The sequence below is a fragment of the Nicrophorus vespilloides genome, unplaced genomic scaffold (assembly GCF_001412225.1).
Source record: "Nicrophorus vespilloides isolate i.1.1-1 unplaced genomic scaffold, Nicve_v1.0, whole genome shotgun sequence".
Lineage (NCBI taxonomy): Eukaryota > Metazoa > Arthropoda > Insecta > Coleoptera > Silphidae > Nicrophorus > Nicrophorus vespilloides.
Window position 1 is genome coordinate 139,972 of NW_017097173.1, and position 25,946 is coordinate 165,917.

The 25,946-nt window shown below is 34.9% G+C and overlaps 6 protein-coding genes across 12 annotated transcripts; 1 reads left to right on the plus strand and 5 right to left on the minus strand.

Annotated features, from left to right (window-relative positions):
- On the plus strand, nt 1–25,844 carry LOC108559261 (chitooligosaccharidolytic beta-N-acetylglucosaminidase). 3 transcript variants are annotated; one of them, XM_017916474.1, is made up of 5 exons: nt 1–161; nt 23,355–23,419; nt 23,902–24,866; nt 24,933–25,418; nt 25,512–25,844. In XM_017916474.1, exons 2-5 carry the CDS (start codon nt 23,358–23,360, stop codon nt 25,787–25,789), a joined length of 1,791 nt encoding a protein of 596 aa, XP_017771963.1. In that variant the 5' UTR covers nt 1–161; nt 23,355–23,357; the 3' UTR covers nt 25,790–25,844. The 3 variants fall into 3 exon arrangements, with proteins under 3 accessions (XP_017771963.1, XP_017771964.1, XP_017771965.1); XM_017916475.1 differs by lacking the exon at nt 1–161 and adding an exon at nt 22,317–22,369; XM_017916476.1 differs by lacking the exon at nt 1–161 and adding an exon at nt 22,610–22,749.
- LOC108559266 (vanin-like protein 3) lies at nt 990–2,935 on the minus strand. The gene is made up of 7 exons (XM_017916484.1): nt 2,869–2,935; nt 2,705–2,815; nt 2,376–2,650; nt 1,990–2,192; nt 1,735–1,937; nt 1,482–1,678; nt 990–1,423 (listed from the first exon to the last, which is right to left on the minus strand). The coding sequence occupies exons 1-7, from the start codon at nt 2,920–2,922 to the stop codon at nt 1,030–1,032; spliced, it is 1,437 nt and encodes a 478-aa protein (XP_017771973.1). The 5' UTR covers nt 2,923–2,935; the 3' UTR covers nt 990–1,029.
- LOC108559264 (pantetheinase-like) lies at nt 5,466–9,182 on the minus strand. 5 transcript variants are annotated; one of them, XM_017916479.1, is made up of 9 exons: nt 9,088–9,182; nt 7,759–7,831; nt 7,588–7,701; nt 7,394–7,525; nt 7,208–7,338; nt 6,945–7,141; nt 6,232–6,443; nt 5,977–6,173; nt 5,466–5,919 (listed from the first exon to the last, which is right to left on the minus strand). In XM_017916479.1, the coding sequence occupies exons 1-9, from the start codon at nt 9,105–9,107 to the stop codon at nt 5,514–5,516; spliced, it is 1,482 nt and encodes a 493-aa protein (XP_017771968.1). In that variant the 5' UTR covers nt 9,108–9,182; the 3' UTR covers nt 5,466–5,513. The 5 variants fall into 5 exon arrangements, with proteins under 5 accessions (XP_017771968.1, XP_017771969.1, XP_017771971.1 ...); XM_017916480.1 differs by having other exon boundaries at nt 7,759–7,839; nt 9,088–9,181; XM_017916482.1 differs by lacking the exon at nt 9,088–9,182 and adding an exon at nt 8,379–8,495.
- LOC108559267 (vanin-like protein 2) lies at nt 10,104–14,018 on the minus strand. The gene is made up of 7 exons (XM_017916485.1): nt 13,863–14,018; nt 12,493–12,603; nt 12,300–12,425; nt 12,112–12,242; nt 11,319–11,533; nt 10,894–11,257; nt 10,104–10,745 (listed from the first exon to the last, which is right to left on the minus strand). The coding sequence occupies exons 1-7, from the start codon at nt 13,914–13,916 to the stop codon at nt 10,382–10,384; spliced, it is 1,365 nt and encodes a 454-aa protein (XP_017771974.1). The 5' UTR covers nt 13,917–14,018; the 3' UTR covers nt 10,104–10,381.
- LOC108559263 (vascular non-inflammatory molecule 3-like) lies at nt 14,555–16,698 on the minus strand. Its single transcript, XM_017916478.1, has 7 exons — nt 16,559–16,698; nt 16,320–16,430; nt 16,118–16,249; nt 15,923–16,059; nt 15,645–15,862; nt 15,141–15,588; nt 14,555–15,076 (listed from the first exon to the last, which is right to left on the minus strand). The coding sequence occupies exons 1-7, from the start codon at nt 16,613–16,615 to the stop codon at nt 14,695–14,697; spliced, it is 1,485 nt and encodes a 494-aa protein (XP_017771967.1). The 5' UTR covers nt 16,616–16,698; the 3' UTR covers nt 14,555–14,694.
- On the minus strand, nt 18,044–21,008 carry LOC108559262 (vanin-like protein 2). The gene is made up of 8 exons (XM_017916477.1): nt 20,771–21,008; nt 20,461–20,583; nt 20,256–20,402; nt 20,045–20,187; nt 19,572–19,780; nt 19,297–19,520; nt 19,033–19,232; nt 18,044–18,857 (listed from the first exon to the last, which is right to left on the minus strand). The coding sequence occupies exons 1-8, from the start codon at nt 20,837–20,839 to the stop codon at nt 18,404–18,406; spliced, it is 1,569 nt and encodes a 522-aa protein (XP_017771966.1). The 5' UTR covers nt 20,840–21,008; the 3' UTR covers nt 18,044–18,403.
- Nucleotides 25,845–25,946: the final 102 nt, after the last annotated feature.

Genomic DNA, 25,946 nt, shown 5'->3' on the forward strand with positions numbered 1-25,946 from the left:
ATGCAAAATAAATAAACGGAGGCTTGTCTAAAATAAACATTTGAACGAACAACCGCAATACAAATATATTCTTTGTAATTACTTAAAGGTTATGTTTCGATAATTACAACGAATGTTTTACTATGCACTCCGTGATAAATCTGTAAGCTTCATTAACATCTGTAAGTAATTTATTTTAATACAATTTACATTTTAAGGCATAAATTACCCAGATTCAATTTTGTCAGAGCAAATTGGAAACAATTCTATTGAATTTTTTAATTAAGAAACCAACATGAAGAATTGCATAACAGAGCTCAAAATAATAAAAGATATAATCATTATATTAAGTGTATATATCGTTTTGTATCATGAATATGCACATTTTCTGCGTTCCTAACAAAGTATTTTATTTTATTCCAAATTGTATCTTTTTTGTAACGATAGATGTCGCTTAAAATGGAAAATCGAAAATTGAACGATTTTAAGTTTTTTTTTTTTAATTATTTTACCAGCCTTAGACATTTTTTAAAACTAACTTAATTTGTTCGTCTATAATTTCGGTCGTTCGTAATCATATGATAAAAATAAATGGTTCAAAGCCAGATATGGTGTAATTGTTTATTTATTGTAAAAATGTTGTTTTAGACTCAGGGGCGCATTCAAACGAAGTGCCCTCAAATAATGTAAGCTTGGGGTGCCTAAAGTTCGCTCCTGTTTCAACAGAAGTTTCTTTCCAAGAATCTTTTATTTAACACATCAAATATTGTCCTAAGAAACGTCGAATTTAAAGAATTACCAGTCGTTGCCTCCGTTGCAAATCAACAATTTCCTTCTGTAGAATGATCACTTATCGCATATTTATAATAATAAGAATATTTTCTTTTGTTTTAAGATAACGTTGATTTTTGTTGACTGTTTCTGCAAAAAATTTATTTCTCGGATATATTATTTCTTTACGATCAATGTACATATTGTTGTTTTGAAGTGTAATACAATGATAGTTATATAAATAGATAAACATCATATAGATATAATAATTTTATAAGATTATGATTCATAACATAAAAATTTAAATAGGTTTAGAACAATGAACGTGGCGGTAAGCAGCGAGGCTTTAACATAAGAACCGGAATTTTTCCCCTGCGGACCATTGCCGTAGTAGCCCAAAGTCAGCATTTCGGTCAGAGGTCCTTTCGACTTTAAAGTTATCCCATTTTTGTTCGTGCAATACGTATACTCTCCGATCGGTTCCAATTCTGTGTTCAGTGATACGGGATAGTTGAAGCGCTCGATGTCTATGTCCGCGAATTTAGTGTGAATCTCGACATCGCTCATCTCATTTGCATTGCTTTTCACTATTCCTCCGCAACTTTTCATTTCGCCCGTTTTGCAAGCCACGATCGCACAGCCGTAATATTTACCACTCGAATAAGCCAGAGCGCTGAAAATAGAAACATTTGTATTAGTAATACGTAAAGAATAACTATTTTATAACTAACGCATTGTAATTTTCTTGCTTTTCATTCAGTGTTACTTTAAACTCGCAAACGATTTTCTTGTCATCTGTAGTCAATTGGAAATTATTTTTGCCGTTTTTAAGTTGATGTAATTGATAATTCCAATATTCGGAACTATCAAATTCCGTTCTTACGTCAACTGTAGGTTTTATAGCAAGGATTCCGGTCAGCGGTTTTTCCTGAAAAATATTATTCATGTTACTGCGAATTTCAATTAATATGATTTATTTTTTACTGCATTTTCGCATTGATCTTTGGGGATGTGTGTTTCGATTTTGTTATGGATAATATAATACTGTTCAGTGTAATACTGAACTTTGTCGTTGTTCATTCCGTAAAATCCACTGGCTCCGGGATAGTCGTACGTTTTCGAATTCGTTGTAGCCGCCAATAGATTTCGTTGATATTTCTTCGAAAACCCGTCGAAAAGGGAAACGACTGAAAACAATAATTGGTTAATTCGATTGAATTCGATTCGGTCGTGCCTTACGGTTTAAGAATGGCATCCATGCGTACATCGACGAGCACAATATAACGTCGGTTTTTGACGGATGGTTTTCTTCGTTGTATAGAAAGATGTCCTCGGATGTTAACAAGGAGAACTCCACGTTGAAATCTGTGGTAAAAGTGGTGAATGTATTGCCCGGAGTGAAGTACCTTTTTTCGTAGTTGCTCAGGTTAATTTTTCGATGTCTGAAACAGTCTCATTCATCATTTATGCAACAGACTTTAGAGCGCGAATAACGCAATGCAGCAACTTAGAAGGCATGCTGATTGATTGTTATAAAATAAAGGAAATATTTCTTGCAGAAAACTAACAAAACGACGCAACCCTTTTCATGCCTTCTAACTCATTGTATTATTCAGTATGTTTACTTTTTTTGCAGCGACCCTTCTCGATTGAAAACAAGAATTGTGTTATACAACGTATCCGGACCATTCTCTATCACGTGGACGACCACGTAAATCTCTTCCTTCTTAGCCGCGCACGAAAGTTCCTTCAAATACTTATTTCCCTCAAATGAGTCATCACATAGCGATTTTTCCGACTCCTCCGGCACATCAAACCCGAAATTCCATGGCCTATAAATCAAGTCGAAGTAATTTTTGTTAGTGTAGGTGTATTCTGGAAAAATGTAAATGTCGCTCTTCTGCAAATAAACAGAAATGATGCACGAGAAATAAGTTTAATTAATATTTCGTACTTCCTCGTTTAAGTTAAATGTCTTCAATATCTTCTCACTGCTTTTCATCATAGCAGCATCCACAGTATACGCTGGTACTGGTTCCCAATTGATAATCGACGCTTTGTATGCCTGAAAGAAATGTGATTTAATATAACGAAATTAAGTACTTTAACTAAACTAACGTTCGATTCAAGTATCTCGTAGTTGAGAAATAACAGGAGCAAGAATATGTTCATAGTTGATGTATGTTTGTTGCTGTATTACATTGAACACTGATTCTTTCATTTCCATTTATAGATAAAGTATAGAGAACGATTGGGAGTTATCTGATGCGATAATTTTTACTGATTACAAAATTGCGATCTTTCTCGAAAGATCTATTTTAGTTTAAATACATTATTTAATAACATCAAAGGAAGCTGTTACACTCATTAAAACCAAAAAAGACTTCTGGATATGATCTAATCAGAGAAAAAAAAAATACCAAGGAAGAGGATAATTTCCCTGACAATTATATTCAATGCAATCCTAAGAACTGGACACTTTCCCTCTCAATTGAATATGCTCAAAAAATCCTAATACCCAAACCAGGAAAGTCTCCCGAAAACATACAATCTTATAGAGCTATAAGTCTACTTCCAATAATATCAAAAGTTTTTTAAAAATTACTAATGAATAGGCTCAAAATAGTCATGAAAAACAATGAGCTAATACCAAATCACCAATTTCGATTTCGTTGTCAACACGGTACCAAGTTAATAGAATGGTAGATAAAATAAGCAAGGATCTGGAAGAGAAGCGCTATTGCTCAGGGGCATTCTTAGATGTATTGTAGGCATTTGACAAAGTGTGGTACACGGGACTGCACTATAAATTAAAGAAGATTCTACCATATAACTTTTATAAAATAATACATTCATATTTGACTGGAAGATTATTTCAAGTGAAAGTGTTCGATTCAGTGATAAATTTGTATCCAATCAAGTCAGTTGTACTGCAAGGTAGAGTGCTAGGACCTATCCTCTATATACTATATACCGCAGATATGGCCTTAACGAACAAAACAACGGCTGTAACGTTTGCCGATGATATTGCATTATTATCATCTGATGCAGACCCAGTAGTTGCATCACATCACCTGCAAGTAAACCTAAATGGAGAATGAAGGTCAATGAATCGAAATCAGTACATATCAGTTTACCATGAGAAAATAAGAAAGGACTCTTGCCTACTAGTGACTCTTAAAGGAAAAATAATACTGGCGGCTAATAAAGTTAAATATCTGGTTATGCATCTGGATAGAAGATTGACCTGGAAGGATGCCAAAAGAAAATAACTCGAAATTAAGTTCAGGAAACTCTACTGGCTATTACGAGAAGACTCGCCAATTTCGAAAGAAAACAAATTGCTGATCTATAAAGTAATTTTAAAACCTGTCTGGACATACAGCTATGGGGAGTCAGGAGCAGATCTAATATTGCCACCATATAAAGATTCCAGTCGAAGAGCCTAAGAAGGATAATTGGTGCTCCATGGTATATTATGAACAGGGGAATTCACGAGGACCTTCAAATGGAAACAGTAGAGGAAAGAATTATGAAAAACAGTAGCCGATGCCGAAATAGACAAGCCAGACATCTAAACGTACTAGTTGTCAATATTCTGGACAATAGCCTAATGACACAACGACTGAAGCGACACAAACCACTGAATCTACCATTGAGATTTAACAAATAATCAATAAGTAAAGGATAATTGCCAATGGGCGATGTCTAATCATTTACTGAATGTTTTTATTATAGACAGACATAGATAGGACGATTAAAAAAAACACACTATTTATTATATAAATTTAAAAAAAAATGTGACATCTTACAAGAATTGGAGATAGACAATCTTTTAATTATAACCATTTTATGTGCTTTTTACCTAAATGTTATGCAAATGATTTTTGTATCATACAATGTTATTGAAATATTATTTTTATTTTTGAAAAAAAAAAAACAACTACACGTTTTGATTTTTTTGATATTAGTCATATTATTATCAGAAAAACAAATGATAACGTCTTGCTCTTGATCAAAAGATAATTATAACTGATTAATACCATAAACAATACCAAAAAAAACATAAATATGTGTATATTTTGTTTTTAAAACAGTCAATTTTTAAAGACCGAAATGTACGTACTACTTTTTTTTTTATTTCTAAAACATCTTTAAGAATAAAAATTACAATTAAATTTAGATTGCATAGTGCTAAGTTTGAAAAATATTAGTACTCCTAACAGTAAGTTCACTTAACGTACATCATTTTAAATTACGTACAACATTTTAAATCAACGTACAAATATCGGAGCGAACGTACAAAGATGTTAATTTATTAGTAGGCGGTTGTGTCGGCAGTACATTCATATTGTGCATTTGACTTCAGTTGAAGTTAGATTTAGTGATTATCTATTTATTTTTTCTGAAACATGCCTTTAAAAATTATTACACAATACCAAATATTATTTACTGCGATTTTTGAAAAAAAATATTAACAAATATTCGTGGGAACGTAAAAAGATGTAAATATTTTCTCCTAGTGTATTAGACGTTATAATAGCCTACAGATGAATAGACTAACCCAGTGTTTCTCAAACTTTTTGGTCCACGACCTCCTTTTGCACTTAAAGGATCCACTTTGAGAATCACTGCTAATGAACATCCACAAATATTTATAAAATACAGTACAATTAAATGGTAGAGCAGCTATTTTAGTCGATTTTATTTTAGTATACAAAGATGAATTGAAATGAACTTACAATAATTATGTTATATAATAATTAATGAAGTAAATAAAGTGTAGCTGCTAATAAGGAGAGAGCAAGTGAAACACCGTTCAGATGGGCGGAGTTCGGTTTGCTCGGATCATTGAAGCCTATGGGGTTTCTGCCGAAGAAACCGAATGTGATGATATCTGATAAATGTTGACTGGACTTCATCGTAATGCCATCATCGTCGGCGCAATAGGTGTACATGCCGATGGGTTTCAAATCGTACGTTAAGGTGATGGGAATATTGGGATTTTTAAAATCCACATTTTTATTATCAGCCTTAATTTCGATGGAAGTAATTTGAACAGACTTGGACTGAAGGTGTCTTCCACCGCACGTATTCAGATCGGAACCTTCGCAGACTAGGACAGCGCATCCATATCCCTGAGACTCCTTATCGGAATACACAGCCGCTCTGCACAAGTAATCAAATGGTTTTCTCTCATTCAATGATCCACTTTATTTTACTTACACGTATATCATGTCAGGTACTAGGATGATGTTAACTTTGAATTCGCACAGCAGTTTTCCATCTGAAGAAACCAGCTTCAGTTCGTTAGCTCCGTTCTTCAGCGGTTGAAATCTGTAATTTTTGAAATCCTCCTTAACGCTGCTATCTTTCTCTATGGTGTTGGGTTTGTACGCAAAGATTCCCTTCGGCGATTGCTCCTGCAGGAGAATTCGTGGAGTTTGAGAACGTTTCGATTATTTGATTGAATTTCTATACTTCTCTGTGGCATATATCTAAAAACTTTGGATGTGTTTCTATTATGGACTCTATAGGCTTCGATGTTTCTTGCGATGTTGTGATTTCTGATTTCGTTGAGTTTGAAGCCAGGTAGAAGCCGCTGGCTCCGTTCTGCTCTGGCTGTGCGTTATAATCGGCTACGAGCAAATTGACGCCGTAATGTTTGGAAAAACCGTCATAGATGGAAAGAGCTAAACAAAAAAAAACATAATTATTACAGAATTAACTTTAACGATATACTTTGTTAGTAAAAATTGTTTTATAAACTTTTTTTATTCGATTCTAGAGTTCCCAGAAACTAAAGATTCCGAAATATAAGGTAGATGAAACAAGACGATCATCATCACATAAACTGTTGATTAAAAACACTGTTTGTGACGATATTTTCTTTGTACAAACAAAAGTCAGAAGGTAGTAATGAAAAATTTGTCAGAAATTTTAATTGATAGAATGGCTCCAAAAGATATATATGAAAGTTGGATATTTGGGGAATCCATCTCATATCAAAGTTGGATATTTTTTGCGGATTTCGGTACATTCAAAGGAGGCGCGCACTTAATGCGGATCGACCGCCATCATTTTTTTTTTACTGGTGCTTAAGGCTCATAAAAAATATTTGAATTAGAATTTAATAATACATATGACCCTCAAAATTGTATTGTGCCAAATCCTCCATTGCAAATAACACTCACCTCCGAAGAATGGTAATTTTGATTTCAAGGAAGTGGTCAATATTACGTTGGGCGCAAGCCCGTCCGATCCCGCGTACAACACGTCTTCGCCGATGAGCAGACTGAATGCACCTTCAAAGTCCGTGTAGAAGATGACAGAATCCTGACCGGGCGTCAGGAATTGCTGCTCGCCCACCGACAAATGCCTCTTCCTATACCTAGTTCGTTCAAACAAATAACAATCTTAGTGTTTGCTATTTGCAAAATTGCACAGTTATTATTACTTGCTTATCAGCGTTCCCTCTCTGTCGAAGACGATATTCGTGTTGTACAAATTGCCATCATCAATTTCCAGAATATTAACGACGACATACTTTTCAAATTGCTTCGATATGCAAGACATCCGGGTGATGAACTGAAACGAGTTTTTGTTAATAAATCATGTATTCCTTAGTCCCAGACATAATCACATTGTTGCTACCCTGCGAACAGATCCCTACTGCTGGAGGCGTTGGTACCTTGATGGCCAACTCTCTAACAAACGCACGATTGAAATCTTTGGAAAAAAGACTGTACTCAGGAAAGATGACGATGTCGCATTTCTGCAAGAAACAAAAAAAACCTATATTAATCGTTCATAAACGTCTCAATCCGCCCTACTCACAATGCATTCCTCGATGTAGTAACTGAATTTAGAAGTATTCTCCTTTATTATTTCGGAGTCATTGTTGACGTACTTATGGTGCGGGACATAGTTGACAACAGCTGCTTTGTAGGTCTGATACCGAATATTGCAATTAATATATTATTACCACATTTGATCAAAGATATTTACCCTTCTAGAAGCGACCAAAACGCAGAAGAAACTTAAAATTATAACGGTAGTCCTCATAACGACCCGTGTGTTTCTGTGAAACTAAATGTTTTACAACCAAATTCAAGATAGTATGTTTGCTGATAAGATTATATTTTATGTAGATGCGATAAAATTTATATATACATACGAATTATATAAAATTTTATTGTTCTGATCAGATTGTCACGATAGAATTGAACGTACTAAATCATGTTTGCATTCGTTTTCTCCAAACAAATGACTAAAACATGTTGAAAAATGGAAATGACATAATCTTAGTAAACATCGCAACGGATGTGATAATACAAACTAATTTTATTTTTCATGATTGCGGCATTTCCAAGCAACATCAAGTAGATTTATTAGCTGTTAGAAAATGCTGAAAATAGTTCTAACGATTATCGTAATAAATAGTAGTGGTATGCAGTGCGTACAAACCGTTATTTGCATCTTATAACAATTTGTGATTTTTTTAAAAACACCTGAAAACAAAAATAAAAGCTTTTAATATATCTTAAGTAGATGAGAAATCTCCCTCGAGGGCGCGTTAGAAAGCTAAAAGCCCAAAAGCTCTATGGCTTATACATAAGGCCACACACCCCTCTCCATCAGGCTCTGGAATGTGAATGTGGCTGAAACACGTTGCATAAAGGGTCTATATCGCAAGCCCTACAAGCGAAAGACCGTCTCTTGAAATCCCGACTGTATCAGAATCTCGACAACCATAATCCCGACAAACCTAATCCCAACTATATCAAAACCCGACTGTATCAAAATCTCGACTATATCGAAAATTTTTACAATAACATTTTAAAATTATTTCGGAGCGTAGCCACCTTGTACTACACTTTTATTATTAATAACAATAAATTATTATTAAGTTATTTGATTTTGTTGAATTATTCATAATAAACCTTAACATTATGAAATAATCTCAAATACAATTAGATTATTAATTGTTATTATTTATTATTAATAACAATTTAAAAGTCACTACGCTTTGGAATAATTTAGAAATGTTATTGTAGACATTTTCGATATAGTTGAGATTTTGATACAGTCGGAATTATGGTTGTCGGGATTTCAATACAGTCGACATTTCGGTTGTCGGGAATTTGATTGACGGTATTTCGGTTGTCGGGCTTGCGATTGCCACCGCTGCATAACATACCTGGGCATCCAACACTCTCACACGCTCAACCCACTCCCTACAATCATCCAAATCATCCGTCTCCGCACATCCCTAGACAGCTGCTTCCCCAAAACCCTGTTCCACACCTACAAAACCTTCATCCGACCCGTCCTCACCTATTCCTCCACCTAGCCATCAGCGAATCTATAGCTTTTAGAGAAACGTAATACGAAAAGTACTAAAACTCCATTACTTACACCACAGCGCTCAACATCCCGACCTCGCCTCACTTCCCAAAATAGCAGAATTTATTAATAAACTCCAAGGCCGCCAAAACCTTTTCCCGGAACTACCACACTCGCACCCTCAACGTCTGTTCTCCAATCTCCTTGCGGGTGGAGACCCAAAAACAAAATCCCTTTCCTCCCGGCAATCCTCGCCTATAACTCACCTGACGACGACCCAGAAATAACAGAAGTCCTAAACACCATCAAACGCATGTTCCTTAACCCCAGAAATGACCCAGATCCAAACCTCCCCCAACCAAACCCTGCAAAGTGTTCCTCATTGCATTTATGCTACTTATCACCACTGTTCATCAGCAATTAGCATATAAGTATAACCCATAATAACTAAGTGTAAATATTGTATATATTGTATTTCTGGCTAAATGAGCGACAAGCTTTCTCTGAATTGCATATTATATAAATAAAAGTTTATTAACAATACACAAGGCAGACATAAGACATTTCTAAGGATTTTTTTTATTAGATTTCCATACGATTTATATGGGATTTATATGAAATTTTAATCTAATAATATGCATGTAACTGTAATAGATAATAAAGATGCATATGAATGTTGGATATTTGGGGAATCACGAACGAATTAATGAAAAATTGACGTTCCAAAAAGCAGTGCTTTACATCTTAGTGATTTTCTCAGAAACTATAAGAGATAGAATGGATTTAATAGATGCATGTGAAAGTTGGATGTTTGGGAAATGTAACATGTATCACCGATTGCTGTAGTCTCTTTAATTTGGCTGTAATTCGTATTTAAAAATGAAGTAATCAAATATTAATGTTCGAGAAAGCAGTTTAATTGATTTTTCTCATCAACTATAATCATTTATTTGTAAGAAAGTAAGAAAGATGAAATTAATTAAACAGATAAAAGTATATTCGTAGTATTTAACATTAGTTTTAAGTACATATTCTATGTAAAATTAGGGTAATTTGATTCAAACCAAGTTGTTATCACATTGTAAGTAATTTGAAATTTAGTTAATTAAAATAATGAGTTTTACCACTTAAGTTTGTCAAAAATATTTGGTGCTGAAGAAATGTCAACATTGAATTCTATATAATTAATTTTGAAAATAATCAATGTTCAAAATAGTTTATATTTGAAATCTGTGAATGTTTTTCATAATAAATATTAAATTACGATCATTTGTTCGTTTTCCAACTAAATCCACGTACAAAGTACAATTTTTATTAGTAAAAATGAAAGCGATAGTTGGATTCTATTTGAGGATATTCCGTTTGCGCCGTTTCCGAAAATCCCGAACGTTGAAAGGTTTTTCACCTTTTTTCCATTTAATATAGTTAAACCATCGCTTTCTCTTTTAAATTCATAATTATGGAAGCTCTTCAGATTACCGTCGAACGCAATGGGCACAATGTAAGAACTGTTGGCTATTTCCGACGTTATCTCAATTGAACTGAAATCCGCACAGTTCTCTGTCGTGGATCTGCCACAATTTTGTCCACCTTTATCGCATGCGACCAGCGCACATCCATAGTTGTTTCCGTCGGAATATGTGACAATTCTGTAAGAAAAGTAAAGCAAAATCATTTTGTTGATTGATAAATTGCTGAAGGCAAAAGTAAAATCTTGCCTAATCCAGAAGTCTTATCATGTGTGAATACTACAATATAGACTGATGATCAATGAATTAAGAAAATAAATATACATACGCATAGTCGTCAACGTTTTTATCGTGAACGGTGAAAGTGCAGCAGATTTTGTTGTCCTTTGAGCAGACACGGCCAGAAACGGTCATTTTGAAACTGTAAAATTCGCTGTGCTTCTCCAAATCGAACGAACTTCTAAAAGCAGAAAGTTTACTTCTTGCTTCAAAACTTGACTCATCGACGTTGCTTGACGGAGTCATCAGTTGCGAGGTTACTTCTAAGGAATTGAGACTTGTTCTACTCGCAATATTATTGTCTGCCTTCAATAGAAATCCGTAACCCCCACGGGAGGTTGTCACTTCTTTGTAAGAGGACACAAGTACATTCAGTTTGTTGATGTGAGCGAAACCCTCTTGTATAGCAAGCGCTAAAAATATGAAATATTTAAATATAGCAAAAATTACATTTTAATTTCGGCGTTCACTAACGTGCTAAAAATGGCATCGAAGACTTCATCGCGTTCGTGTGGATGATGTCCGTTATGCCTAGATTGATGGCCTCGAGGACTGGAAACCCGGCGAGGATGTCTTCACCGATGAACATAGCGAACTTTGTGTTGAAGTCGGAAATGTGAAATTGGCCGAGGGTTTCGCCGGCCGTCAGGAAGGTCCGTTCTTCCTCATTCAGGTTGATTTTTCGGTACCTGAAAGAAATTACAGTTAAATTTCATCTGCTCGGAACATTACCAAATTCGTGCATATTAAGACACAGTCAAAATATAGAAGAATAGAGTATTATCTAGGAGTTATTTACTGATTAGTCTGTTAACAATTTTTGTCCAAAAGTGAAGTAATACTAGAGAGTACAGATTGATCAAATTGTAACCAAAAGTTGTACTTGAAGGAAGAAGAAATAATCAGGAAATTTTTAGAAGATGATGGATTGTAAAGCAATTTATGACCACACAATCATACAGTCATACTTTGGCTCATAGTAAACATAATATGGCCAGAAGTTGTACTAAAAGACGAAAACGTTGTTTTTCAGTGGAAGATTTAGAAAATCTTAACAACCAAAGAATTGGATATTGAAATAATCTTAATTTTTTGTTAGTGAAAATAATTCTAATTTAGAAAGAAGTGTTATTGTTAACTTTCTTTACTAATTAGCTCATTCTTTCATAGTACTTTTTACCTTCGAAAACAAAGATTTGCTTAACGAAGTAATTTCGTAGATCATTAAACGAGGTATAACAGTATATAAACATTAAAGTGTACTCACTTATAAATGAGTGCGCCTCTCCTATCGAAAACCACGTTGGTATTATAATACTTTCCATTATCCTTCTCCAGCAAATTCGCAACAAGATAGAAACCTCTGGAGGATGCGATTTCCGATAATCTTCTAATGTACTGCAAAACCATGGTAATTACTTCATACATTTAAAAGACAGAATATAAATACATTACATTATCCTCATCGTCGCCCATCCGAGAGAAATTCTGCGTTATTTCCACGGCGTACGCTTCGTGATTGCCTTTGTTGACTCGCACCGACGTGATTCCGTACTCGGGGAAAACGATCAGATCGTAATTCTGCAAAAACAAATCACAAAATCTATGCAAAACACTTAATTCAATGCTCGTTAAGTCGATCACTCACCGCGTAATTTTTTGCTATGCTAAAGTAATTTTGAATATTTGTGTGCATCGTTATACGTGCATCATCTCTAATGACTGGACTGTATTCCACGAGGATCGCATCGTATCGCATCTATAAACATAAAATATTCTAATTAATATATGTGATTGTTTCAACGTTCTTTAAATTAATAAAAATTGTTTCTATTGCAGGAATTAAGTAAAAGTTTTCTTTACTTAATTTTAATACATCTTACCACAAATTTGTATTAGAATAAATCGTTTGTTTCGCAATAGTTAATATGCAGAAATTGAAATTTTTATTATCAGTAATTATATTTACATATCGGTTAATTGAAATCTTAATGAGATGTTATAAAAGCAAAAATTCGATAATCTAACTTCATATGCGAAATGATTTACACCAAGCAGAGATGAAAATTTGTCTTAGAAATGGTGTAAACATTTTCATTTAGTACAATTATTTCAATCACTGGTGAAGGTGGACATTTCTACCATTCCACCATACGTAAATCATTCAACACTTTTTGTTGCTTGAAACTTTGCCACTTGTTAATCATGGTTTTCCTAGTGCAAGAATCACCGTAAATCACCAAAATGATTCGAGGTGTTAATTTAATGATGATGCAAAACACAAGTTTGTCTAATGACTTCTGCACGTTTAGTATTGTTTTTTGATGATGACTAATACTAAGACAATGTTGTTAATGTCCATTTACATCAACAACATTGATATACACACCGATAGAACCAAGAAGTGTTCGTAAATTGTCTGAGCCTGCAAACTATAAAGATCTAAACTGTGTTAGTGGTAAACTAATAAATTCCAATTAGTCTTCAGTAGTAAGCATTAATTATCAAAGTTAATCATCAATTTATCGATTTAATAAAGTTTAAAATAAGTTTTATATTTTTCCATTTTCTGTTTCAATCTTTTCGAGACGAAATTATTTCAGCAGTCGATGAAAAATCTCTAAGGATATCAAAGTCTTATTTATTTTCTTGTTTAGACTCACCAATAGTATATTTTAAATTTAGGAATTCAATCGATACAAAATTTGACTGAAACTGTTCTCCCTATTAATCGCGAAATATTACATTGAATATTTATGCAATAAGCTTTATCGATAATAATAATGAATCACAAATCAAAACCGTAATTCCAAGGCTGCAATAAGGGAAGTTTAAACCTGTAGCAAAATATCTAATTTGCGACCATGTCTCAACAATTGAAAGGTGCCAAATGTTTGCGCCCTCTTTCCTCAAGAAAACTCAGAATACTGCGGCGCTGTGTATTTCCGTAAAATAGAAACTAATCTTTGGATGATAAATGTACTAATATGTGTGAGATGATCTTTTCAATTTACTTACCGCAATCGCTGAAAATCGCAGCACCGCAGCAATCACCATGAATATTTTAATCATTTTATTTCGCACGTTCGCCAGTGCTCACATAACAGTATTTTCCATATACCATAACAAAATTATGTTCTAATCTTATCATCACCACATATCTATTAAAAATGAGTGCGATATGAAATGAAAAAAGAGGTTTGCCAAAGTATTGAGGATTGTTCATTCTATGTTGCAACATGTTTCCTGTTTTCAATGATAAATCTAATATGTGTTTTAGTTATGATTCACAATCCAGTGACTGCATAAACGAAACAATTGACGCAAAAGAAAACATCGTTACTGCGATTTACGTGGAATATTGGTGCGACTTTAAAAAAAAATATATAATTTAGTACATTTATTTAGTACAAATATTAATTGCATACAGAATTTTATGATTGTAGGATTAAATTGATAAATAATTAAGTGTAATTTAATAACAAATTTGCTAATATCAATGAAGAAAAGAACTTCCTCACAAAGTTTACATTTAGAAATTCTGTGGAGGTTTTTTTACATAAAACTTGATAGGAAAATCTAACGATAATAAAAATAAAATTAGATAAGTTTTTTCTTAATTTTTAATTAATTTAGCAAAAACTACTAATGTTATTAAGCACATTATAAATTTAAAAAAACAGTAACATTAAATTAATAATAGTAATATCTTCTCTTTTTTCTCTCGTTTTATTAACAATTGTATACAAGTTTAGTTTATGTACTTAATTTTCTGTAGAAATATTTTCTTATGGGTTGATAATAAAATTTTTGTTTATTACTATAAATAAGTGTCTACAACCTCAACTCATTAAAATAATTTATATAAATAAGCAAAGATAAGTGTGAGGAGGAAGATGTTGGAGGTAAGAATGGAAGCACCGCTTGTGATGTGTCCGATGAATCCGTAGACGATAACATCTTTCGCGACATCAGACTTCATGACAATTCCGTTGGTCTCATCGACGCAATAGGTGTAATGGTCGAAGTCCAAGTAATTGGAGAGCATAGCCACAGGGATATTGTACGCGTTGATCTTGGTGTACTTATTTTTGGCGGAGATGGTAACGTCCTTGAATGTTAACTTTTCGGCATCGTCGATCCTCTGGCCGCAGTTACTCAAATTGTTGTCGGCACAAGATAGGAATCCGCATCCGTACAAGTCAGTGTTCTTGTTGTAATAAGCAGCAGCCCTAAAATGAGTATTGAGATGATGAGTATTTATAAAATTTGAGGCGTTCTCTATGATCAACATACACGTATACAGCATCCGTGGGAGAGGTCTTCTGCAGGTCAACATCGATCTTGCAGCAGATGTCGTTCGTGCAAACGGTCACGTTGTTGACGCCCTCCACGATCTTCGTGAGTTTATACAAATTCTGGTTTTTCTCGATATCGGCGATATACTCGTACTTGTCCAACGACGGCTTTCCACCAACCAATCCTCTGCTCACCGTACCGTTGACAGTTTCCAATGACCTCGGATTCACCTTAGAGTCGCAGACTTTTTCAGGAACTTTCACATTCAAATTGCGAACGGTACGCAGCAGCGGGGTCGTGCTCGGCCCGGTTGATATGTGCTTGAAATGATTCCCCTCAGGGTAGAACATGCCGCTTCCTCCGCGTCCGGTTCTTGGGTTGTTGTAGCTGGAGGTCAACAAGTTCAATCCGTACTTCTTTGCAAAGCCGCTGAAGAGGGGTAGAGCTGGAAATTCATTTTCAGTTTAGAAAATTGAATTAATGTTGCTTGAAAGTGCTTACAGCCCATGAAGGGAAGGACCGATTGCATTGCTGATGTGTGGATGACGTTGGTCACGTCGCGTTCTGCAATCGAGTCGATCGCCGGGTTATAGTGCAAAATGTCTTCCCCTATAAGAGTTGCGAATTTGATGTCGATTTTCGGGAACTTGAAAATTCCCAATTCGGTGCCGGCCGTTAAAAATCTCTTCTCCCATTCACTCAAATTGATCTTGCGATACCTGAGTCACAAGTACAGTGATTAACTTGAGTTGTTGCACAACACCACCTATCTATCTCACCTGTAAATCAGCTGACCTTCGTTGCTGAAGAATAGATTCGTGTTGTAGTACTTTCCGCTCTTCGTGTCCTTTTCCAACACGTTCACCACCAAATTGATGATTTTCTCTTTCGCTATCACTGACAGCCTATTCAGATACTACAAATCAACGATCAGACAACCTGTTCATCTACTAAAACCAATAATATGTTCTTACGTCGCTATCAAAGTTATCCCCGTAGGGTTGGGCTTCCGCGAATGGCACTTCTATGGCGAATTCCGCTACATTCTCTTTGGTGATATTGATGGAAGTCAGTCCGTATTCTGGGAAAACGACGATATCCAGTTTCTGCAATTTAAAACAAACAAACAATAATTCAATCATAACTTATACAAGATGGCCGGTCCGTATAACGTACTTTGGTCGTTTCTAGAAGGCTGTGTATATTTTCCAAATTGTGATGCATTATATCTTTGGCGTTTTCCCCCGATTTCGATGAGTAATCATAAAGGAGAACATCGTAGTAATCCTAAAAGAAAACACGCAAATCAGAACCAATTACATTATTCTTTTTCGATATCAATTGCATGTTGGGTAATCGCCACACCCAAAAAATCAACATTAAATTGATAAACCACAATCGATCGGTAAACTCACTAAAGACAAAATCCCGGCTATCTGAACTAGAAGCACCGCAACCAAAAAACTCTTCATGTTGCTTAAACTTTTTTTTTTAACTACAGGTAATAATTTTATATTGTTCTACGGAAGAGACTGAAATCGATACTGAACGCTAAATACCTATGGAAACACTTATACATTTTTTTTTATCTAAGATAAGCCGTTGATCTACCCCTCCCACCAGGTGATTCATACGTTCAGCGATAAAATGATTTACATTGATTCACTCTTGAAAATGTTGACACCGTCACTCATCAAATTCTGAATATAGATAATAATAGTTGGAAAAAAATACGATTTCATTACCTATTAATATATTGAAATAAGGACAAATAGTTTACACCAAGAGACGACTAATCGTAAGTCGTAATCGTATAGAACGTGATATACTTTGTGAAACAAACATAAATATTTGCATGATGTCACCCGTAAATTATTCGACTTTACATATAAGTTACCTATTTTTAAACTGTCAAATGGAAATAAATTAATAAGACGGTACAATGTTAAATGAAAATTGAGCTTCGCAATCTATTAAAACATGAGTGAAAAATAATCTAATAATCGCATATACCAATTTTATTAGCGTTTATAGAAACTTTACAAACAAATTACATAATTATATTATGCAAATTTCAAATCTAATACGATCATAACTTCGTTTTCAGATGCTATAAAAGTTCTTATGTGAATTCATTTTAAAATACGAGTCTAAAGTTGATTGTTTCTGCTTTTATTTCTCTTTCATGTAACAATACTTTTTTTTTCTAAATCCTCCTTGTAAATTTGTAGTCTGCATTCAATAAATTGCAAACATTCGCTTTATCGACATTTTAGAAATCTATTTGGATAACTCACCGGATATTTGTTTTCTTTTTGTACTTGTTTTCTTCTAGTAGAATTGTTGTGCATATTTTGAGCCAAACGCAATACACGCATTTCTTAGCAACTTCTTTCCAAGAATTGATCGATGAATCTTCGTTAGTTAGGAGTATACACGAATCAATCTAGTATTATAATTTTTGGTGAATGAATGGACAATAATAATTTTATTTCTGTAATTAAATAAATACATCGTAATTTCCAACATCGAACGCGCATCAGAGCCACCATACAATTACCAATAAAATATCAAGATACAATATATAATATATTCCTCGTGCTTTTATATCTTTTCTCTTCTCATTTTCCGTCAAGGCATCAAGCGAAGGCACAATTGCATATTAACTCAGTTCCCAAATGAAAGTACAACATTTTCGTCTAAGTCTTTTATCACATTAATTTTTTTTTCTTCTTCTTGAACTCAACATATTTTATACGAAACCGAACTGCTGAAATTCTATATTTAATCTACGTTTACGCAATTATTTTTTTTTTTTCTAAATACCGTATGCTTTTTTTTTTCTTAAGAAAATATTGTTAATATCAAAATAAATAATGCTAATTGTATTTAGATTTGTTTAGGTTTTTGTTAGTTTGAAATTTGTTTTGTTTTTGACGTTCAAGCAATTCCATTGGAGAGCTCGAGTGTGGACATTAGAATAAAGATACAGCGAGCGCTCGATTAACGTACACAATGCATATCCAAATAGCTGTACGCAAAGCGTTAATCGTATGGTGAATTCACTTATAAATGAATGCATTTAATTATTTTTTTGATATACACGTGTCTTTTCATTCGTATGTACGTACGTAAAAATGATTCGATTGACATCATTGTACGGATTTGTACGTAAATCTGGTTATAAGGCCGTTAATAATAATGTACGTATTATCGAACGAATGTTAAGCGAGCGCAAACTGCATAATCTTTTCGTTATTTTAAATTGCTAAAACGACGAGAAGAATAGTGAGAATTACGAAGATCAATCCATCGGGCAACGGGAGAGGAGTTGCGTTGCTGGTGATTGGTCCTGGATGACCTCCGTCGTACTCGAACATCCTCCCATAGATACCGAAACTGAGGATATTGGTCAGACTTTGCGTGGAGATCATCTCGGCCGTGATGGTTTGCTTGTCATCGTTCATGGTCTCGCAATATGTGTACTCGGTGATAGGTGTCAAATCGTATGTCAATGTAATTGGGAAATCGTTGGTTTCGTCGCTTCTACGAAACGTACCGATAATAGAAATGTTGGAAAAAACCGTTGAGCTGCGATAGGTCCTCTCGCCGCAGGAGTGATCATCGGTGCCGTTGGAACAGGAGATTACGCCGCAGGAACGAACACCGATAGTTTTCGAGCCTATGTTACGAATTCCGTAAAACATTGACAATCTACAAACAAAAATTTCGAGTTATTCAATAACAACAAATTCTGACTTGGAAATAACTCAACATTGAATTGAATTAATGTAACTTATGATATTTATCATATCAATAGTGACTTAATGTCAATGTCAATAGTGTCATGATAAACAAATGTCAATGATTGTACAGTATAATTCCTCACCTATAATTATGTTCAGTCGGTTTTCTTTGCACGATCACGTGGAATTTGCAACAGTAGACACCGTTATGGTTGCAGATGGTGGCCTTCGTCTCAAGACCGTGCTGATTTAATGGCATTAAAGTGTGGTGCTTCAAGTTATCCGTCAACGTTGAAAAAGAGCCAACGTTCAAGTTACCTCCCAATCTGAATCTTGGCATCACCTGAAACCAAACAAAACCCATTTGCAATGAACCATTACAATATTAAGGACAAAACGCAACGAACCTGCGAATTATTGTTGCATTTGATCGCAGAGATCTTAATGTGGATCTTCGGCACTTCCTGCACCAACAGCTTGCTGGATTTCGACGGAGATATGTAGAGTTCTGCGACTTTACCATCGTACAAATAAATGCCGCTGCCGCCGTACTTCTCGTTGGGATCGTTCAAACCTGCCGCGAGCAAATTGACGCCCGTCGTTCTTGCATATCCTGCCTGAATACTCAACGCTGAAACGTACAACATTTATTTTTTGTTGAAGAAATTAGCAGAGCAATAACCTTGAAGGAAGGGCGTTTCGCTAATCCAAGCTGTCGAGTACAGCACGTTGGTGACGTTCTTCTCTTGGATTGCCTCCAGGGATGGTCGCTTGTAGAAAATATCGTAGCCTATTAGCACCGCGAAAGTAACGCCGAAATCCGTTGTGAAGGTCAATAAGTCGTTGCCTGTCTGTAGATTCGATTCATCAATAACATTAATTTTTCGATATCTGAAACCACAACAAGTTCAATGATTACCATATCTCTTTCTTAATTACGTCTACACGTATTTATTATTGAAACAAATAAAATCTATCTATCGACCTCTATAAATGCAATTTGAACGCGTCACTTTCGAATAAGATATTAGAAAACTATCTTAATGGGATTCCCTAAATTTTACGTAATTCAAGAAGTTTAGCTTACATTGTTTAGACCAAACACGCCATACGTTGTTACATTAGCATATTACTTAATAATCAAGAGTTACGTACTTTGCTATAATAGTTCCCATGCGATCGAAAACCACGTTCGTGCTGAACATGTGGTAATCGTCTTTGTGATCCTGCCGCTCCAAAATATTGACCACAACGTAGATACTCGATTCCTGAGCGGCGCAGGAGAGCAGTCTTAGGATCTGCGAAGGAATAACGAAATTAAAAGCGTATTAAAATCGCTCTATTCAAAACGTATATCGAAATGTACCTTATGCAGGGATTCGTTGATGCACGGATTAGGTTTATGGATGAGATCCGGGATCTCTATGCTGTACGCGAGGATCTGATTTTTGCTCTTCGTTGTGATATCTGCAGAGGTCAGCCCGTGCTCAGGGAAGAGCACAATCGAAGCCAGCTGAAGCATAAAGAACACGTAGAAGACCCTAGATCTATCAATCGATGCGTAATCTCACCTTACTCGCAGCCTTCTTAATTAATTTCACGTACTCTTCTGCATTGGTGCGCAAAATATCTTCGGGCTGGTAGAAGGGCTCACGAGTCGTCGAGTATTCAACGACGGCCGCTCGATAAGATCCCTGAATTAAAGCAACAACAAATAAAAAAAATAAAGAGTAAATAATAGTTCGTGTTTTCCGAACATATCCTTCATGTCCATTAATTTTTTAGCGCAATCAATAAGTGCATTAACCCCCTTTTTTTTGTATCCAGATTTCAATTGGATTCTCGCCTTTTAAAGCATTATTCCTCAATAATATTACTTACATAAGAAAATATGCAGTCTATGTGACATATCATTGTTATTATTATTGTTATCAGAGTTATCTGCTTCATGGTTACAATTAATCTTCACTGCACATTTATTTAATATTTGTTCTTTTATTTAGCGTTTTATATGCATTTGATAATGCATATGTTTGAGGATTGTTGTTCTAACGGATTCTATTTTGCAATGAAATAAGGATCAGAGCCTTCGGGGCACAACAAACAACTGCTATTGATTGCGCGCTGCCGCCGAGACCGTAGATGTCGTTCGGGGTGGTTTTCCGTGAATTCCTTGTAGTAGGGGATTCATGCTCAATTTTAAAACAATTACCTTTGCAACGAATCAAATTACATATAGTTATATATATATATATCTTTAATCTAAATGCATTTCCACAATTTCAACAGTATATTTTTAAATTATTCATAATGTCATTGAACTCGTACGTCAAGACTCTTTCTGTATGCTTCTTGAATTTAGTTCCTCGATTAGTCCGGTTCCAAACAATCCGATTAAATGCACAATGTGAAGTATTACTGTATCAACGGTTTTATTATGTAATCGAACATTGGTTCCTGAACCAAATTCTTCTTCGGTTCCGCGAAAATGGAAATTTCTTATTTATAATAGTTGCAGAGTACAGTAAATACAATTATTTGTAGAAACCTAATTTTGAGTATTCAATATATTAATGAAGACAAGTTTGTACAAATATTAATTCTGTAAATATATCAAATGAAAATTGTCAAGAAAACAAAAATAAGTCAATCAATAAAAATAACCCAAATTCCAGTGGAAAAGTCTGAAACTGAAAGTCCTTGTCACTTTATTATTTTGAAATTATTATTTTTTTCAATTAAGTAACACATATTATATAATGTATACTAGCATTTGATATATCTGATTGTTGTAGCAAAAAAATCATTATCAGTGTAAATCACTTCGTTTGCAAAACTTATTGTGTAATTAATAAAACCACGATAAACTCATATCTAATTATGACAGCGATTAGTTTCGCATTTCATAAAAATGAAATTAACACATCTCTTGCTAAATATGATGATTTCATGAAATTCCCGAAGAAATATGATTCGAATTTCGTTAAAGTCTAGATTTCAACAGATGACAGGTGCGAATAAACCGTAACGTCTGTAAATATAGATGATAATGATTGTATTTTTCATCGGTTTGGATGAAAATAATTTTAACGTTTTATCACTCATCGTTATCACATTTTTTTTTTTCAAAAACTAACAAATATTGAACGTAAACATACATTACTTTATCTGGTTTAATGGGGGGACAAATTTTAATAGGGGTCCAACGAAACAGGATCATCGTAAAGACGATGAATTATAACACCGTAAAATCTGTTCAAAAATAAAATTAACGACCGAGTATGCTCTTTGAATGCGCCAAAACCGGAATGTATTCTGTATTTATTGAAATGGACAACTAATGTGTATATATATACATACATATATGTGCAGTATAATTTGCATACTTGTCTTGGGGATTATTGTTATATTAACTTGACAAGAACGAAATGATTCAGTCCGAGACTTTCACTCGCATTGTGTAGAACCAATTCCGAAACGGTAAGTCCAAATAAACATTGAGTTAAGAAGGTTGTAACCGAAAAGAAAGTCAATACGCGTCAATATTTCCATGGCACGGTTTAATAAAATTGTTTTGTACGATCAACAAACGGCCGATAAAGTGTTTCGTTTTATTGATTAATATCGCACGTGATGATTGAAGAGAAACGAAACCCGAGATTCGATATGCTGCGAATAATAAGCTACGAATTGATTTCCTTGAAACTCTCAACGAGAAACCGTACGATTTTAGTTGCAACTTTTTCTTTTCCCGTTCTTTGTTGCTGCAATATCGTCTCTGATGACTAGGAAAATTTTCAGAATTGACATAATAGAAACGGGTTAATACAACAATTAGTAGTGCAATTAGTTGATTAGAGGTCAGTAACACGTAAGCATTTGATCCGCTCCATTCTAGATGTATATGAAAAAAAAAACTGTTAGAATCTTATTGACTTTCAACCATTTAAAATTTTAAAATTAAAAAAACAAACACGAAATTAATAATTATATATTTACTTATACTATTTTGTTCATTGTAACAAATTTATTTAGTAATCAAGTGTTATAAGCATTATATTTATTATATTTTATCACTTAAATTTAAATAATATTTACTCGAGTTATCATATCTACAAATTAGCTAATCTAGAGGTATTTTTCATATGTGTAATATCCAAATCGAACAGTATTTTGTTCGATTTATTTTAATATGAGCAACATGGTTTTCAGTTAGCAATGGAAAACGCTTATTATATTTTTTCTGTATCGATAAATTGCCGAAGTATGCAACCAGAATTTTATGTTATTAACAACCTAAGAAACGAATAACATAATAAATCAATTGATTAATGTCATAGTTGTTGAAATATGTAATCAATTTATTGTTGGCATATTTGTTCAATTTCTTTCGTATTTGTGGTCAACTTTGATTGATTGAATGTATGTACGTATAAACGGGATAACAACATTTGCTTCTTTCCAGGAAATGTCTCGAATATGCTTGTTGCTGTGTCTGGCTTCGATATTCCTGGTGCAACAAGTTGCAAGGTGAGTTTAATTGTGTCATTTTTTGGCAGTTTGTCAAAAAAAAAGTGATAAAAATAAAATGTTTTGTGAATGTTCGGCATGGCCTATTGCAAATTGAGCTCGATATATTCATTGTTTTTTCTGTTGATTGTTCCCTCGGCTCTGGTCGCCGTTTCATTTTACGCATTCAAAAGAACGAGGTACAATTTCATTTAGTATTAGCTTTAAACTTAAATGTTGTATATGTTTAAGATAATGGACAAATTAATACCATAAGGTTTTCCCTATGGAACTTTTCTGATGGATGATGATGCTGTTGTTATCTATAATGATTGTTAATAGCCAAAGTTCACAATTATGTTTCCAATTTATTTTGTTCTTTGTATGTATTGAGTTTGATTTGTTGAGTGAACTGACTAGTTATTAGTTTAATACTTGTATTTTTAAAGCGAAAACAATATTCATTCATTCATATTTTATTAATACAAAATTATATATTATAGTTCATCGGAATGGAGTTACATTTGTCAAAAAGGTAACTGCTTGAAAGTGCGAGCCGAGCAGAAGGAGTCTGCCATAAGCTTGGGAGCTTGCCGCCTGATGTGCAGCAGCTATGCGTCTTTATGGCCGAAACCGACTGGTAAAATGGAGTTCAAGAAATCACTCATACAATTGAATGTGAACAGTATTGACGTGTTGATGCCGGGCGAAGATACGCCGGTGAAGAGGTTGGTCTCAGCAGCAGCGCAGCGTTTCAAAAAGAACATTGATCTTCTTGCACCGGAAAATGGCAGAAAACCGGGCGGCAGAAGTCTGGTAGTCAATTTGCACCTGAAGAAGACTGGAAGCGATAAAGTTGTTTACCAGCAAGACGAAACCTACAGTCTTAATGTGTCCGTGCACACCGATGGCAGGATAATCAGTGATATTGAAGCTGAGAACTTTTACGGCGCACGTAACGGTCTCGAATCTTTAAGCCAACTTATTATCTGGGATGATATTCGAAGCGAGTACCAAATGTTGGATTCCGTCTATCTGAAGGATGGTCCTGTCTACCCGCATCGTGGTATATTGTTGGATACGGCTCGAAACTTCATCTCTACCGATTCCATCAAGAGGACGATAGAAGCGATGGGGGCGTCCAAGCTGAACATCTTCCATTGGCACATCACCGACAGTCAAAGCTTTCCCTATACCTCCAAATCTGCACCGTACCTGACGAAGCTCGGAGCCTACACGCCAAGCAAGGTCTACTCCTCGCAGGATGTGGACGAGATCATTGCTTTCGGCAAGGTGCGAGGCGTTAAAGTTTTGCCAGAGTTTGATGCTCCCGCTCACGTAGGTGAAGGTTGGCAGGATACCGGTTATTTGGCTTGCTTCGATAAGAAGCCATGGCAGAAATATTGCGTGGAACCTCCATGCGGTCAGCTAGATCCCACACAGGACGGAATGTACGACGTGTTAGAATGTAATTATTTCGATGCGATGTACGTCGATTCAAGTTTTTAAATTATTTTTCTGTTTTCTTTGCTAGTGATCTACAAAGATATGATTGAACAGTTCGATCCGGACATATTCCACATGGGCGGCGATGAAGTGCACGAAGGCTGTTGGGATTCCGAAAGAAAAATTGCCGAATGGATGACAGATAACAATTATACCCTCAACGAAGCCGGTTTCATAAAACTTTGGGATAAATTCCAAAGAGAAGCGCTGAAGAGGTTCACCAAGCAGAGGGGTTACGATGTACCTATAATCCTCTGGACAAGCACGCTTACTGACGAAAAGTATTTGATGAAATACTTGCCAAACAGCACTTACATCATTCAAATCTGGACGACGGGCAGCGACAAGCAAATCAGAGTGCTGCTCGAGAATGGTTATAGGACAATTCTCAGTAACTACGATGCTTTATATTTCGATTGCGGATTCGGCAGTTGGGTTGCGGATGGTAACAACTGGTGTTCACCCTACATCGGGTGGCAAAAAGTGTATGAAAATAGCCCTGCCAAAATTGCAGGTAATTTCAACTTTTCTTAACAATATTTTAAATTTTAATATGATTGCAATGATCCAACTGAAATGAAAATAATTACTTTTAATATTATTATAGGTAAATACAGCCATCTGATGATGGGGGCCGAAGCTGCTTTGTGGACTGAACAATCTGACGATGCTTCTGTGGATGGTCGAATCTGGCCTAGAGCCGCTGCATTGGCTGAAAGACTTTGGGCCGAACCGAAATCGACGTGGAAAGATGCGGAAGACAGATTTATGATACACAGAGAAAGGCTATTGAAGTTTAAAGTCAATGCGGACAGCTTACAGCCAGAGTGGTGCAGGCAGCATCAAGGTAGCTGCTCCACAGATGGTATTTTAAATATGCCATGATCACATTTACATTTTGTACTCAATAAATATATAATTAATAAAATTTATATTAAAAAGGTCAATTTTCGTTCGACTTTTCATACCAAATACTTACGCAAAGTTAGTTCTTCGAAAATCTGAAAATTAGGGAGAAATATAAAAGAGTCCTTGAATATGC